This window comes from Mus pahari, chromosome 10 (genome assembly GCF_900095145.1).
Source record: "Mus pahari chromosome 10, PAHARI_EIJ_v1.1, whole genome shotgun sequence".
NCBI classification, from domain to species: Eukaryota; Metazoa; Chordata; class Mammalia; order Rodentia; family Muridae; genus Mus; species Mus pahari.
The window spans coordinates 10,146,285-10,160,407 of NC_034599.1; the positions used below are offsets into that span (position 1 = coordinate 10,146,285).

Consider the following 14,123-nt stretch of genomic DNA (forward strand, 5'->3'; position numbering starts at 1 on the left):
TAGCTCACGAACTTAATAGCTGATGTTCAAAATACAAGCAAGTAATATAGTCTGGTGTGTGTGTGTGTGTGTGTGTGTGTGTGTGTAGAACGTGTCAGTATGTTCTTTAAAATATACTTAAAAATCTGGTGGGGAGCAGGTTGGATGCTCAGAATAAACCTGACACGAACCTGACGTCCTGAGTCCAATCCCCAGGAGTCACATAGAACAAGGAGAGAACCAACTTCTATTGCAAGCTGTCTACACACACACACACACACACACACACACACACACACACACACACACACCATGGCACATGTATGTCCATGCAAATATATATTAATAATAAAATGTTTTTAAAGTGTAACAGAATAATAATGGAGTGGGCTGATCAAACTAATTCTTGTGTGTTTGAAAACATAATGAAACTCACTGTCTATACTATTAATACGTTAACTTTAAACTTTAAGGCATGTTCTAACAAGAAGTCTCTAACACTTTTTGTATTTTTGAGAATTTCATGTCTCATCCTTAGATGAAGAGCTATAGACCACAGATGTCTGCTAAGACAGGAAGAATTGGTGTTCTCCAGGGACAAGCCCGATGGGTTATTCAATCCAAAGGTGTCACCCCTGACCACACATACACACAGGCAGACCTGCGAGGTTAAGTTTAGGAGAGTTAAGAGCATTTACAGTACCTAGTGATCCTGGAGTTAGTGCTGGCTACAAACCCGACGACCACCACATTCTTGTTGAGGGCGTCTCTGCAGATATCAATACCCACGACCATCAGGGACTTCAACTGTTAAATCAAGTTAACTGTGGTTAAATGGAATGAACTTATTTCTCCCTAACAAGGACATTTTAGAACCTCCCCAGTTACCACATTTTCAAGGTAAGCTGTGTGACAAACAAATGGAGTTCCAGATGGGACAGTTGATTAAGAAACCAAAAGAAACCAAAGACTGAAAGACAAGGAAGATTATGACAGATCTTCACTGAAAGCCTGAGTGACAACGGGGCTGGGCAAGGGGCAGAGGTGGCAAAGGAGGCAGCCAATCCTTTTACCCTCTGCCCAGTCAGAAGGACCTGAGGATGAACCACGCCTGCTTTTCACAGTTGCCGTGGATGAGGAGGAACAAGAAACAGGCAGCATGGCCACCTTAATCCTTCCCAAAGTGGCATCTGGTGAGTCCCCACCACAGCTGGGCCATGGTGCCCCCTGAAGACGCAGACTCTGTTGTACAGACAAAGGTAGAGGCCATGGGACAAGGCTTAAAATGGCAGCCAGGAAAACCCAAATCAGGCCCCTCCTGGGTCTGTGACACCCAAGAGTATCTCCCATGAAGTCTTTGAGTAGCTAAGCAGAGCCTCCTTGAGAGGAAAGGCTGTGCCTCACCACCTTTTCGAATTTCTCTGCAAAGGTTTGTAGGTTTGTATGATGCTACAACCTGGAGGGGGGAGACCCACACACATCAGAAACAGTGAGCCCCAGAGGGTTACAGGTTCAAGTGCTCTCCATGCTAGCAGCTAGAAGCAATGTGGAGCGACTGGAAGCATACAGTTAATTAATTATGTAAGTTAGTTATATAAGGAAACTGAGTGTCAAAAGATTTGGGCATCACATCTCCAGGGGATCTGAGAAGCCCCCTCCCAAAGTCCTCAAGGGCAACTGAGATCACAAGATGCTATGTCAAATTGTGTCTGGAAACTGACTGGTCATGAGAAAGAAACAGTCCTCACCGGAATCTCCACAGCCCACAGCTCTCCGCCAAGTTTGCAGGTCATCTGCATAGCGATCTTAGTGGCCACGCTCAGCATCATGCCCTGCTTATTCAAGGTCCGGGTCAGCACACACTGGCTTGGGACTGGGCAGTCAGAGCTCAAATACTTTTTAATGGAGTCATAATAGTTCTTCTGATTAGAAGGCAGAATGCACATCACCTAATGCAAGACAACAACAGAAGATCAGTCAGGTACAGCTCCTTACATGTGTGAACAGCTCACGGACACACGAAGGCGTGGTATCGCCAAACATCAGCGTGCATGGATTCTCTTAAACATTGCCAGTCCCATGTTCCCAAGAAGCAAAAGTAAACATGGTAGTGGATCCCTTACGTGGCCTTGAGGCCACTGATTACTCACAGTGCTGTTTTGCTCAGTCAGAGTCCCTGGAAAGTCAGCTGTGTAAGAGTTCAAGCTGCACGGACACACCCATGATTCCTCTCAACCCCCTCCTGAACTGCCATTAGGCTCCTCAAATCCCCTTCTTGCTCGTTCTTTCTCTCATGGTTAGCTGGCCACCCTGTGGTTCTGTTGTAGAGTGGCCTGGTTTTTAGGACATTCACATCAAGAGCAGTCAAGAGTAACAGGCACCCTGAAACGGACCCTTGAAGGGTTCCAAAATGTGAGAGTGCATGTCTGGAACTCTGGGTTCTGGGAAAGAACATGCTTGCACTTTCCCTTACAGTTTTGCTTTGATCGAATTTAATGTCCTTGGAGTGAGAATTCTCTTCATTTAATGTAATACCCATGAGTGTGTGTGTGTGTGTGTGTGTGTGTGTGTGTGTGTGTGAGAGAGAGAGAGAGAGAGAGAGAGAGAGAGAGAGAGAGAGAGAGAGAGAGAGGCTGTTGTCTGTCTGTCTGTAACAGAGATGACTACAGTGGTCTGCAGGGGGAACTGAGTGGGCATGTGAGCGATTGCATGGCTTAGCAGCTGTGGCCCCAGACCTGGTAGATGAGGACTATACTCATTTTTAATGTGAGTAGAAAGCTTTCTGGTAGCAGGAATGCCAACCTTAACTTTTCTGGGGTGTGATGAAATCATGCTTAGACTCTAGTCTCCAGTTGTACATGCAAGGCAGAACTGGGCACACACACACATTCATGTATCCACACACTTATACATAAACAAATACACATTCAGGCAAATGGGCACGTGAAACACATACGTACAGGCACACATACACATACACAGGTATGCATGCAGGCAAATACATGCATACAAATGAACACATGGGCATGCACACATACAGACAAACATATAGAAATGCACATATACCATACACATATACCATACACGAGCATACACACACACCATTCAGGCAAGCAGCCACACAAGAGTGGCACACATACTGTTCTGAGAAATTAGGTGACTGCAGATGCACTACATAATCATACTATGCAGGAAGAAATGACAGTTGCCAGAGATGAAACCTACAGCAGGTGGCATGAACTCAGGGGATGTTGGAGCCAATGCCACCTGAGACCTAGGAGCTTGCAAGATTCTCCTGTACTACTGTGAAGACCTCAAGTACTCTAACACTGCAGGAAGAGATGGGAGTCCGTTTCTCTTAAATCATATGTAAAGATGACTCCAGCAAGTCATACAATCTATGACACAAATAAGGCTTGAGAAAGCAGTAGCAAGTTATTTAAAAGTTGTTAAAATTAGGAAAATCAAATATTGATAAAAATACTGGAATTTATACTTTATTGAGTATTGGGGGAAAGAACAGAGCAATCTGAAAACGTCAGACACTGTGCTGGCTGGTTTCATGCCAATTTAGCTAAAGTCATCTGATGGGAAAGACCCTCAGCTTAGAGAACACCTTCATATGCTGGGGCTGGAGAGAGTCTTAGGGAATTTTCTTAATCAGTGCTTGATGGTAGCAGGCCCAGCCCACTGTGGCTGAGTAAGCCTGCATCATCAGCTCCTCTCCAGGCTCCTGCCCTTGCTTCCTTCAGTGATGAGCAGAGCTGTGAAAGTATACCCTTCACATAGTGTGTGTGTGTGGGGGGAGTATATCCATAAGAGAAAGAGAGGGAGTCTGCTGTCTGACTGTCTGTCTGTCTGTCTGTCTGTAACAGACAGAGATGACTGCAGTGGTCTTCAGGGGGGCTGAGCAGGCAGGTGAGCAGCTGCATGGCTCAGCTCTGGGGCCCACGCCTGGCAGATGAGTAAAATACACATTCTTATTGTAAGTGCCAAGCTTTCTGGTAGCTGTATAAGCCAAAAAAGCCCCTTCCTCCATGGGTTGCCTTGGTCATGGTGTTCATCACAGCAACAGTAACCCTGACTAAGACAGACAATATGCTCAGAAGCCTCTTTTTAAAGACGTCAGACATAAAGGAGATATAAAAATTATAATCTAAAACCCAGAACACATCCCACACTTACCAACTGAACATCAGGGTCGACGTGCACCTGGATGGCTCGAAGGAACGCTGCTGGGGTCTCATCCACTTTTATGCTGCATGGAAAGATGATCTAATTGTCTTTTTAGTGCACTCAATCAGTCATAGGGTGTTAGGAGAAGGACAGAGGATCTTCAACAGACCAGTCATCTTATGGAAAAAAAAATCCTTAGAGAGAAACGAGGGCCTCTCATATCTAATGCGTTTCTCCAATGCACGACACACCAAATACTCCATAACTGGCCAGTTAGCATGTAAACATTAGTAAAAACAGAAATGTTCTTAGTTGTATCAAATCCCCTTAGTTAATTGATTTGCTATTCAAAAATGGGTTAAAAGTGAACTTCTGAAATTACAAACCCATAATTTCAGATGTCTGAAGCAGGCCTGAGGTTTCCAAAATGCTTTGGGAATCATTAATTAATAACCGAGGTTTTAACTAATCTGTGTGAATCACAAAAGGGGTGGTGTTTGCTCTTCTGTAGGAGCAGCTTGTTTGGAGCCTGTCCTATTTAGCTGTAATCAGCCAATCGGTCAACAGCTATTTGTCAATTAAGTAATGATATCAGGTCTAGAGGCTACAGAAAGGATTCCTACATACACGCACTTGGCAATCTAGTCTCTACACATGGAATAAAATTATCTGCAGCTTCCTGCTGCCACCACCACCACCATGAGGTGGAGAGAGGGAGAGAGAAGCAGGAAGGGTCTTAGACATTGCCTTTTTAAATACAGTTGCTCAGCAGGTGGCAGGGCTCCTCTTCTAGCAGCCACCTGAAGGACTGGGAGCACTGCATTGGTAATTCTGTAGTTCTGGCTTTTCCAAAGCAGACCTCTCACTCCAGCTCAGACGCACCACCAGGCAAACATTTTAGAAGAGAGAGGCCAGGCCTGCAAATCTAGCAGGCGAATGGATACTTCATAGATGAGACAAAGTAGAATAAAACAATGGCTTTCATTAAAAAAAAAAAAAAAAAAAAAAAAAAAAAAAGTCCGGAGACATACGGACACAGGATGGTTCTTGAGCGTGACAGGCAGACTGTGCTCCCAGCCCAAGTCTGCCGGGTTAACTTCTACCATCATTATAGTTATAATTCTCTTCCTGCTGTATTAACTCCCAGCTTAGAGAAACTCAAGTAGGGAAACTGGTGAGAATTTGTCAGCAGATTCAGTGATAAGGGGAGAATTCTAAATATGATGTAAATAAGGCTTTGAAGGGAGCTCTGAACAGTCGATGTGCTGCTGATGTAATTAATTAACTACTGTCTGCTTTCAAGTACCTCGAGTTCAAGTGAGATGTGGTCAGTTTCAGGTAAAATGATGTTCAGTTTAGAGCCTGACCGTGACGTAGCTCTTAGTAAGTCTGCATCTTCTTCATTTCTGGCAGCCAACTGAGCATTTGATGCACAGTAGTTATTCCCGAATGCTCAAAGCATGAAAGGCTGGCCTTGGTTTTGGTTATGGTTGCTTGTTTGTCAGAAAGCTACCTTAACACTAATCTTGCTGTAGCCTAAAATCTATCAAGTCAGGAAATGCAATGTTTACTTTAAAAAAAAATAGTTTTTTTTACTTTTATTTTTTTATTTTTTGTTTTTTCGAGACAGGGTTTCTCTGTGTAGCCCTGGCTGTCCTGGAACTCACTCTGTAGACCAGGCTGGCCTCAAACTCAGAAATCCGCCTGCCTCTGCCTCCCAAGTGCTGGGATTAAAGGCGTGCGCCACCACTGTCCAGCTAATGTTTACTTTTTAATATCATGTTTGCTATTCAGTTTTATAATAACTGGCCTGAAAGGTTAACAGTAGAGGAGGCACCACATAGACTTCTTCAGGATGTATACCCAACTGACGTGAAAGACTCCACAGGACTTCCCTAGACACACTACAAAACCAACTTTACAAAGATAAAATAGAATGTATTCCAGGGTTCTTAATGATTTACTTATTTTTGTTTACTGTATATGAGTGTTTTGCCTGCATGTACGTGTCTGGGTACCACGCATGTGCCAGGTACCTTAAGAGACAAGAAAAAAAACCATCAGATGCTCTGGAGTGGAGTTACATAGAGTAGTGAGCTGCCATGTGGGTGCTAGGAATTGAACCAGGTCCTCTGGCAGAGCAGCCAGTGTTCTAAACTGCTGAGCTGTCTCCAACCCCTGTATTTTAGTTTTATAAAGCAATTTAATAAATATAAAATCTAACTTCTTGTGACTATTTCTGACATTTCAGGAAATAATACTAATGGCCTAGAGAGATGGGTCAGAAGTTGTATGTTTCTCGCACAGGACTGAAATTCATTTCCTTGCGCTCTCATGGAATAATTCAAATCTACTCTCAACTCCAGCTCTGGAGGCTCTGACAGCTCTGCCTCCTGTGGTGGCCACTCCCACTCGTGTGCCCAAACCTACACAGACTTGGACACAGACATCATTTATAAAAGAAATCTTTAAAAGAGAAGCATTACTAAAATAAATGCTTGATAGATATACGAGGCGTCACTTCCAACTTTCAAGCCATGTTAACAGATGGAAAAAAATTGACTGTATACTCACATTTTGGGGTAGCCCACATTAAACCCCATGGAACCTCCAGCTCTCCTCAGACAGCTCAGAAAGGCTTCAATCAAGTGCTCAGCCCTGTTATTGCACACGATCAGCCATCTATTCAAAGGCTGAGAACTCAAAACTTTGCAAGATCTCATATCTTTGGACCAGTCAGCAGCAAATGCAGGTTGACACTGAGAGAAAGATGATCATGAAAGGACTGAGCAAGGGTATTCAGAGAGCAATTTAGACGTCTTTCACAACAGAACAACTGAAAGACAGATGGGCCTTTGTCCCTCTTCACAGAACACACTGGCTTCCTGGGAAAAGGGGTCGGGAGGCTGCAGTCAAGCGGCCTCTCCGTCTGGTACCTGTTTCATTTCTCCTACCAAAGCCTGGACGGAGGGTGATTTGTCTCTTCATGTGTCAGCTCACAGTCACCACTGTGTGAGGTCTGTACGAATCCCTTACCTTTTGGGTGAAGCTGGCCAATGGTAGCTATTATAGTCACTCTCTACCCGAATTTACATGGGTGACCATGCTTCCCTGCTTGCTTGTTTTCAGTTGATTAAAGTAAGAGTGACAGTTGGTCATAGGCAGCCATGTGTGACTTGCAATGGTTTACAATACCAATTACACACAGACCTAAACCATGCCCACCAGATGCTACTAAGTCCACACAGAGACCAAACTGACACCAAAGAGGAAAATCAAAAGAAATGCGTAGTCTTAGGACAAAGTCGGGGTATGGGCACGCGTGTACACACACACACACACACACACACACATGCACACGCACTCACACACAGGCATGCGCACTCATGTGCAGCAAGCCCCATCACCTTGGGAGAGTAAACATATGTACACACAGTCAAGCAAACAGTTGCAAATGAAAAGAATGACTACTCACTGTGTGGTCCTGCAGCAGGATTTTTTCAGAGGGAACAACCCGGCCAGTCAGGGATAGCTGGCTTCCAAAATGCAATCCCCAGGTCTCAAGCTCAAACCGAGCCACTGGGTTCCTGTCAACAGAGTCATTTATGATCAATGAAGTGTGTATCTTCCAAAGGTTTTTAAATATCAAAAATGTAATAGTGACTTGCTGAATTATCGGATGATGGTCTCCTATTTATCATGATATATGTAAAATAAATATATCTATTTTGGGCAGCTCAAAAGAATTATGTCCATCACTGTTCCCACCAAGAACAGGAAGGAGGGAAGCTTGAAGTGGGGCAGAGGGATTCCCGGGGAGAGGCTCGGGGCAGTTAACAGCTGCTGGGCAAAGGGAATCACAGTGTGCAGTGGCGTAGTGGCGTAGCACTGCTAAGTTCTCCTGGCTCTGGGACCCACAAAGGCAAGGAAGTATGAGGGAGAACATCTTGAGAAGAAGGTAAGGTTCTGTGGGAGAGGCAAGGACTACACAGGGACTATGGTCAAAGTACATTATACACGTATATATTTCACACCTATGAAAGTGCTAATGAATAAGCATTTTTAACACACACAAAATTTAGCTTCGGAAATCCAAAGGATATACCCGGAGAGGAGGGCCGGGGAGGCCTAGTCTTACCAACTGAACATCCTTAACATTTCTATAAATCTCTGTGACACAGAAGGCTTTGATCAGCGTATGGCTTAGCTCGAGGGATCACAACATGGTGAGCTTTCACCAAGCTGTGAGCTCCATGAGGCCCGTGAACCTGTTCACATCACTGCGTTTCCTCCAGAGCTGCCAAGACTGTACCAGCCAGCAGCTCAGAGGATGCTGGTGAGTCCTGTGAAAAGCCCCTCCCCCTCCCCTTGGAAGCGCGAACCCCTCACAGCTCTCTCTCCTCAGTGGGGAACTTTTTCTACACTCCAGTTGTCCTCACACTGATCCTTGAAATTACTAAGTTGCTTCTGATGTTGTCTGCCACGGGTGAGGCTGTCCCCAGCCCAGACGGGATGAACAGGAGGGACATGGTGGTGACAGGTCAAGAGACTTATTATGCACAGCCCAGAATCTCTTTATATGATGCAGGCATATCGGGTAGTATCTACAAGACATGGTAAAAACTGTACCCACAGAGTGGGTGCTACAAAGCCAGGGGTATGATAGAGATGTACATTTATCATACAAAACACTTAAATGAATGATATTAGAAAATATGTCTGCTATGCTGTTTTCCTGAGAAGAATGGTATTAGACTATGAATTTGAAAATATCTGCAAAATTTATATCATTCCCTAGAATATGGTAATTCGTTATTAACTCATTTGCCCGCTCTCTATTTTCCTTTCTCCTTTTTAGTTTCCTTACATCAATTTTCACCCTGACCTAGTATTACTCAAACATCTCTAAAGAAAACAACTGTCTAACAGTAACGTGGGGCCACAGAAATCTAAAGGCAAGCAGCAAATTGCATTTAAAAACTTCTAGCAGCCTCATTGAGAGTTAAGAGGTGGTAAGAAATTACTTTAATCTCACATCTTCAAAAATGTTAACAACTTGCAATGTGCCACTAGGCACATTTCAAGTGCCCCTCGGCTGAGACACAGGGTCACAACAGCCGTCAGCACAGCTTTAGGACGGCAGAAGAGAGAAGAAAGAGCTCTCCTCACGAGTCATGGGAAACCATGGTGCAGGCAGGAGGCGCCTCGGAGACGGAAGTTTTAGAGACTGTGTCCATCCAGATTTCTGAGATTCTCGTCTGGATCTGGCATCCCTCGCCGGGAGCCATGGGAGTCTGGAGTGATATATTGTCGTTTCTGTTTCTATTTCTGTTTTTAATATGACCAGTAACCCTTTCTTCATTGAGAACACATTACAATTTTGAATGAAGAAATCATATCAACTATTCAAATCCTGCCAGCTGTGACTGCCTGAGCTGTGACTGCCTGAGCTCTTGGCTGTACCACTGGGCTCTTGGCTTAGGTATTTCAAACCCACAGGGCCTCGCTCTGAGTTGGCAAGATTAGACATTCTTATCAACCAATGAAAATCAAAATCAAAATCATCCAGTCCTCCACACTCAGCCCCCAAGCTGGCCACGTGAGATTTCAATGGGTGGCCCCTACCTCTGGATGTCATCCACAAGTCGGGCGAGCTGCTGCTGCCTCCCCATAGGACTAAGCCGAGTCTCTTCAGCTACTGCCTTCATCAGGCGGAAATCGGAGGTTGCTTGGCTGCTCAGGCCTGGGAAAGGTAAGCAAAGGTGGTGTGGAGAGTGAGCACAGAGGGGCTGGCCCTGTTTAAGCATGCTTTCCATTCAAATCAGTAAGCTGACCCCAGCAGGGCACTGTGAAGTAGAGAAGTAAAGCCCCAGGAGTCTTGAACACGTGGGTGGGTCTCCGCCTTCCTACTGATGCAGCCCTTTAATACAGCCCCTCATGTTGCCGGGACCCCAGCTGCAACATTAGTTGCTACTTTGTAACTACAGTTATAAATCATAATCTAAACATTTGATATGCAACCACAAGGGGTTGGGAGCCATAGACTGAGAACCACTGCTCTGTGCTAGCCATAGACTGAGAACCACTGCTCTGTGCTAGCCATAGACTGAGAACCACTGCCACAGTTTCTAAGAGCTGAGAGTAGCACACAACTCTACTCACAGGTTCAGGAGTTCTAGCCCAGCCTGCTCTATGAGGTGAGTTCAGTGCCAGTCTGGATTACACAGTGAAACTGTTTGGTTTTTATTTTTATTTTTATTTTTTTAAGGAAATTTCGGTCTGCAGAAATGTCTCAGTGGTTAAGAGCACTTGTTCTTCCAAAGGACCCAGGATTGGTTTCCAGTACCCACATGGCAGCTCACAACCATATGTAACTCCAAGCCTAGGGGATTCAACTCCCTTTTCTGACATCCTTGAGTGCCAGAAACACAATTAATAGCACTGGCTGCTTTTACAGAGGATCTGGGTTCAATTCCTAGCCCCCACAGGTAGTTAACAACTGTCTGTACTTCTAGTTCCAGGACAGCTAACATCCTCACACAGACAAACGTGCAGGCAAAATACCAATGTACCTAACATAAAATAAATAAATAAATAAATAAATAAATAAATAAATAAATCTTAAAACGAAAGTTTTCTAGTAGTCAAGTTTCTAAAAAAGCAAAATTATGGGTATGTAATGATTTCAAGTAGTATTAAGTATTTAGTCCAGTATTTAATCCATATTTTAAAATGAAACATATATTTAAAAGTATTACCAGTTAATATTTTAAATACCAAACCTTCAGAATCTAGCCTGTGCTTTTCACTCATAGCATATCTTATTTCTACTTATTGGTGAGGAGGGCTAGTAACACTTCAAGTTTTCAATAAAGTTATGTGGTCAGGGCTACATGTCAGATCTTCAGAGCTCCCAAGTCAGAAAACCACTGAGAAGGAACACCCGCCTTTCAGACACTGGATTCCACTGCTGTCTATCCACAGAACAAGTATTCATAGCATAAGCACTTTAAGCCCACAGACTCAATCATGTGAATACTACTAACAGCACTGCAGACTCTCAGGCAGGCTCTATGATTTGTTGTGTCCTGACACTCAGGCAGGCTCTACTATATAGTGTTTATTGACAATCAGGCAGGTTCTACTACATAGTGTAAATCAACATTCAGGCAGGCTCTTCTATGCAGTGAGAACTGCTTTTTGGTACATGAAGAAACGAAGTCATTTTGGTCTCACTCTAACAAAATAGCTTGGAACAAAAAAAGGGGGTTCATATTATGATTTCCTCTACTAGTAAACTCCGAAACGCCTCTAGAAAGTATCCGGAGGCTGATCTGCCATCAGGGCTACATGGATGATGCACAAAAGAAAGAGACTCAGAGGGTGCTTCATCCTCGCACTTGGCCGGACTTCGCTTACGCTACTCAAGGTTTTCTTGTCCCCTAGCTACACGGACACGTTGGTGGTCAGCTAAAGCAAGGAGGGGTGGAGCTTGACACAGAACTTACCTGTGAGAAAGCAGAGCTCTGGCATCAGGTGGACCATCTGAGGCTCAGAGTTATCATTTCTCTTTCTTTTCAACAGACTAACAAGCACTGGCTGATTTAGGTCAGATAAGGTGATATCATATTGCTGTAAAATACAAGATTAATGACGGAGTAGCAAACACGGATACAGAGCAGAGGGTCATCCTTGGTTACAGGCAGCACAAACCCCCAAATGAGTCGCTAAGTAAATCTTTTTACCACTTTCTTTCCACAACTCATCTTTTATACCTTTAATTATACTTTATTTTAAATTACATTTTAATTTAGTGTGGTGTAGTACATGTGTGCGTGTGTGTAAATTCATTTACATGATGACACAATTGTGGACTCTGTTGTCTTCTTCCATTATTTAAATCCTAAAACTTCAAACTCAAACCATTCAGGCTTTGCAGGGAGAGCCTTTACTGTTGAGGTATTCACTGGCCCTTTATTATCTTTCACATTGCAACACCAGTTTTAAGACTTAATTGCCCTGCTTCCTCTAGGTTTCCTTCAGATTCAGAACAGCCTTCAGCTGTCTATATACACATCATAAATGACTGAAGCACATGCTTAAATAATCTCAGTTCACCTTAACAATATCTACGCACACATTGCAGGCCAAGATTATACTCTACTCAGTTTCTCAAAAGAACAGAAGGGTCTTTGATACCCAGGATGGCACTGTGTATCAGAGTAGATGCAGCCCAGAACTGATGAGGGGAATTTGATACCGAGCTCTTCTGTCCACTTTTCTTCTACGAAATGAGGCTGTCAGGGAGTTAACAAGTACTGCAGGTAAAGCCCATACCGGCTGTGTGGTTTACGATGAATTCTCAATGCTCTACTCCCTCCCCTTCCTAAACTTTAATTTCACCTTGCCAAAGGTTTATCTCCAAAGGCAAATCTTAACTAATACTAATTTCTAGTACAACTAACAACATGACTGGAATTATAAAATTATAATCTACAAAACACCTGGGAATTATGTTTTACTGACCATCACAGTTAAAATTAAGGGCATTAGATGCAAACTTTTCTCCAGTCCCATAAGGACTTTTTTAAAAAAAAAAAAAAAAAATTAAAACCAATTCAGGAATACAAGATTACAGTTGTGAGCACAGCAAATGTTGTGAGGAGGTTTTTCGGAGAAGCCTTTATCAAGAGTCTTTACAAAAGTCAGGAATTCAGTATAGGTGGCTGGAGCACCTTCCTCCCAGGAACTGAGATGGACAGAAAGAGGAGAGAAACAGCTCTTGACTTTTTTGGTGACTACATTATCTACATGTCCGTGGGGACAGACCCTAGCGTGGTTCCTGAAGGCTGGGACTTAACCCTCACTCAGTGCTACACCACTAGGTGCTGGGCTAGAGCTAAGTCAAGGGGCTTCATGAAGGAGGGAGAGCCCAAGAATGGAGAGCACTCGAGTAACAGAACCCCACAGAAGGACCCCAAATCCAGGCCATGTTGGGAAGAGTCTTCTACCATGGCCCAGCTCTCCAGAGTGGCTGTCCTAAGGGAGGTTTTACGTTCTCCCTGGCTCCAGTTTTCTAAGAACTTTCAAATATTTTTCTTAACATGTTTTAACAGAAATTTAACAGAAATGTAGTATGTATTTCCTAGTTCAGAAAGGAGGACATTCTGAAACCTGACATGATTTTGTTTCCGTCCCTCCATAACGACACAGAACATCCAACTCAGCACAAAAAAGGGCCAGGTCTTTCCCTCCTTTCTAAAAGGTTTTTCCTTTTAGAAAAAGACAGGTCCTAAAAGAGATTTGTTCGGTTCACTGATGCAGTACAGAGACCCAACCGTTTAACGAAGTGTGGGTTTCATGTACACATAGAGAGTACATAGCATGCACAAATACCTTACAAGCTACTGTACAGCCAGGATCCCAAAGGACACCTCTGGTCTAGAGAATGTGCTCCAGGAGCAATGCGATGCACTGAAGTAGGTGGGTGCATGCTCGCCTCTCACAGAAAGGAAAGTGAGGGAGTGTGTACCAGACGAGGTAGCACTTGATACTGGAGCTGCACTCTGACCTAGTGATGGAAAGGAAAGGTCTGCCCCATGCAGGCGTCAGCTAGGAGCATGCATGGAGACTGGGCTGTTAGTGACAGGCAAGCAGACAGGGATACAGCAGGAAGGATGCGCGGGAGCATGCTGGGGGCGGGGAGGGGGAGGCTAAACGAGAGGACGGCCCTAGCTCTGATTTAGAGGTGAAGAAGAGGAAGGTAGCAAGGGCCTCTACCACCTGCTGTGCTCACAACGGGCCTGGAGGCACCACTACTGTGTGCATTGCTTACACTACACCACGAAAAAGATAGGACTCCATAGCAGTGAGCTTAGATAGGCCCCTTCCTGAACCCTGAGTTTAGTGTATGCATGTGACTGAGGAGGAGATGCACTGGTGCAGGAGGGTGCACGTGACTGAGGAGG

General features: G+C 44.2%; 1 protein-coding gene across 3 annotated transcripts in view; it reads right to left on the reverse strand.

The window, feature by feature from the left end:
* Nucleotides 1-14,123, reverse strand: part of Piwil4 (piwi like RNA-mediated gene silencing 4) — a 39,923-nt gene that overhangs the window by 5,895 nt on the left and 19,905 nt on the right. For all 3 annotated transcript variants that reach the window (XM_029543609.1, XM_021207768.1, XM_029543610.1), the window contains 7 exons: nucleotides 11,664-11,787; nucleotides 9,781-9,898; nucleotides 7,631-7,742; nucleotides 6,730-6,914; nucleotides 4,165-4,237; nucleotides 1,728-1,928; nucleotides 683-786 (listed from right to left, as the gene is read on the reverse strand). In XM_029543609.1, coding sequence (XP_029399469.1) covers nucleotides 683-786; nucleotides 1,728-1,928; nucleotides 4,165-4,237; nucleotides 6,730-6,914; nucleotides 7,631-7,742; nucleotides 9,781-9,898; nucleotides 11,664-11,787 — 917 coding nt within the window. The remainder of the gene's footprint in view (nucleotides 1-682; nucleotides 787-1,727; nucleotides 1,929-4,164; nucleotides 4,238-6,729; nucleotides 6,915-7,630; nucleotides 7,743-9,780; nucleotides 9,899-11,663; nucleotides 11,788-14,123) is intronic.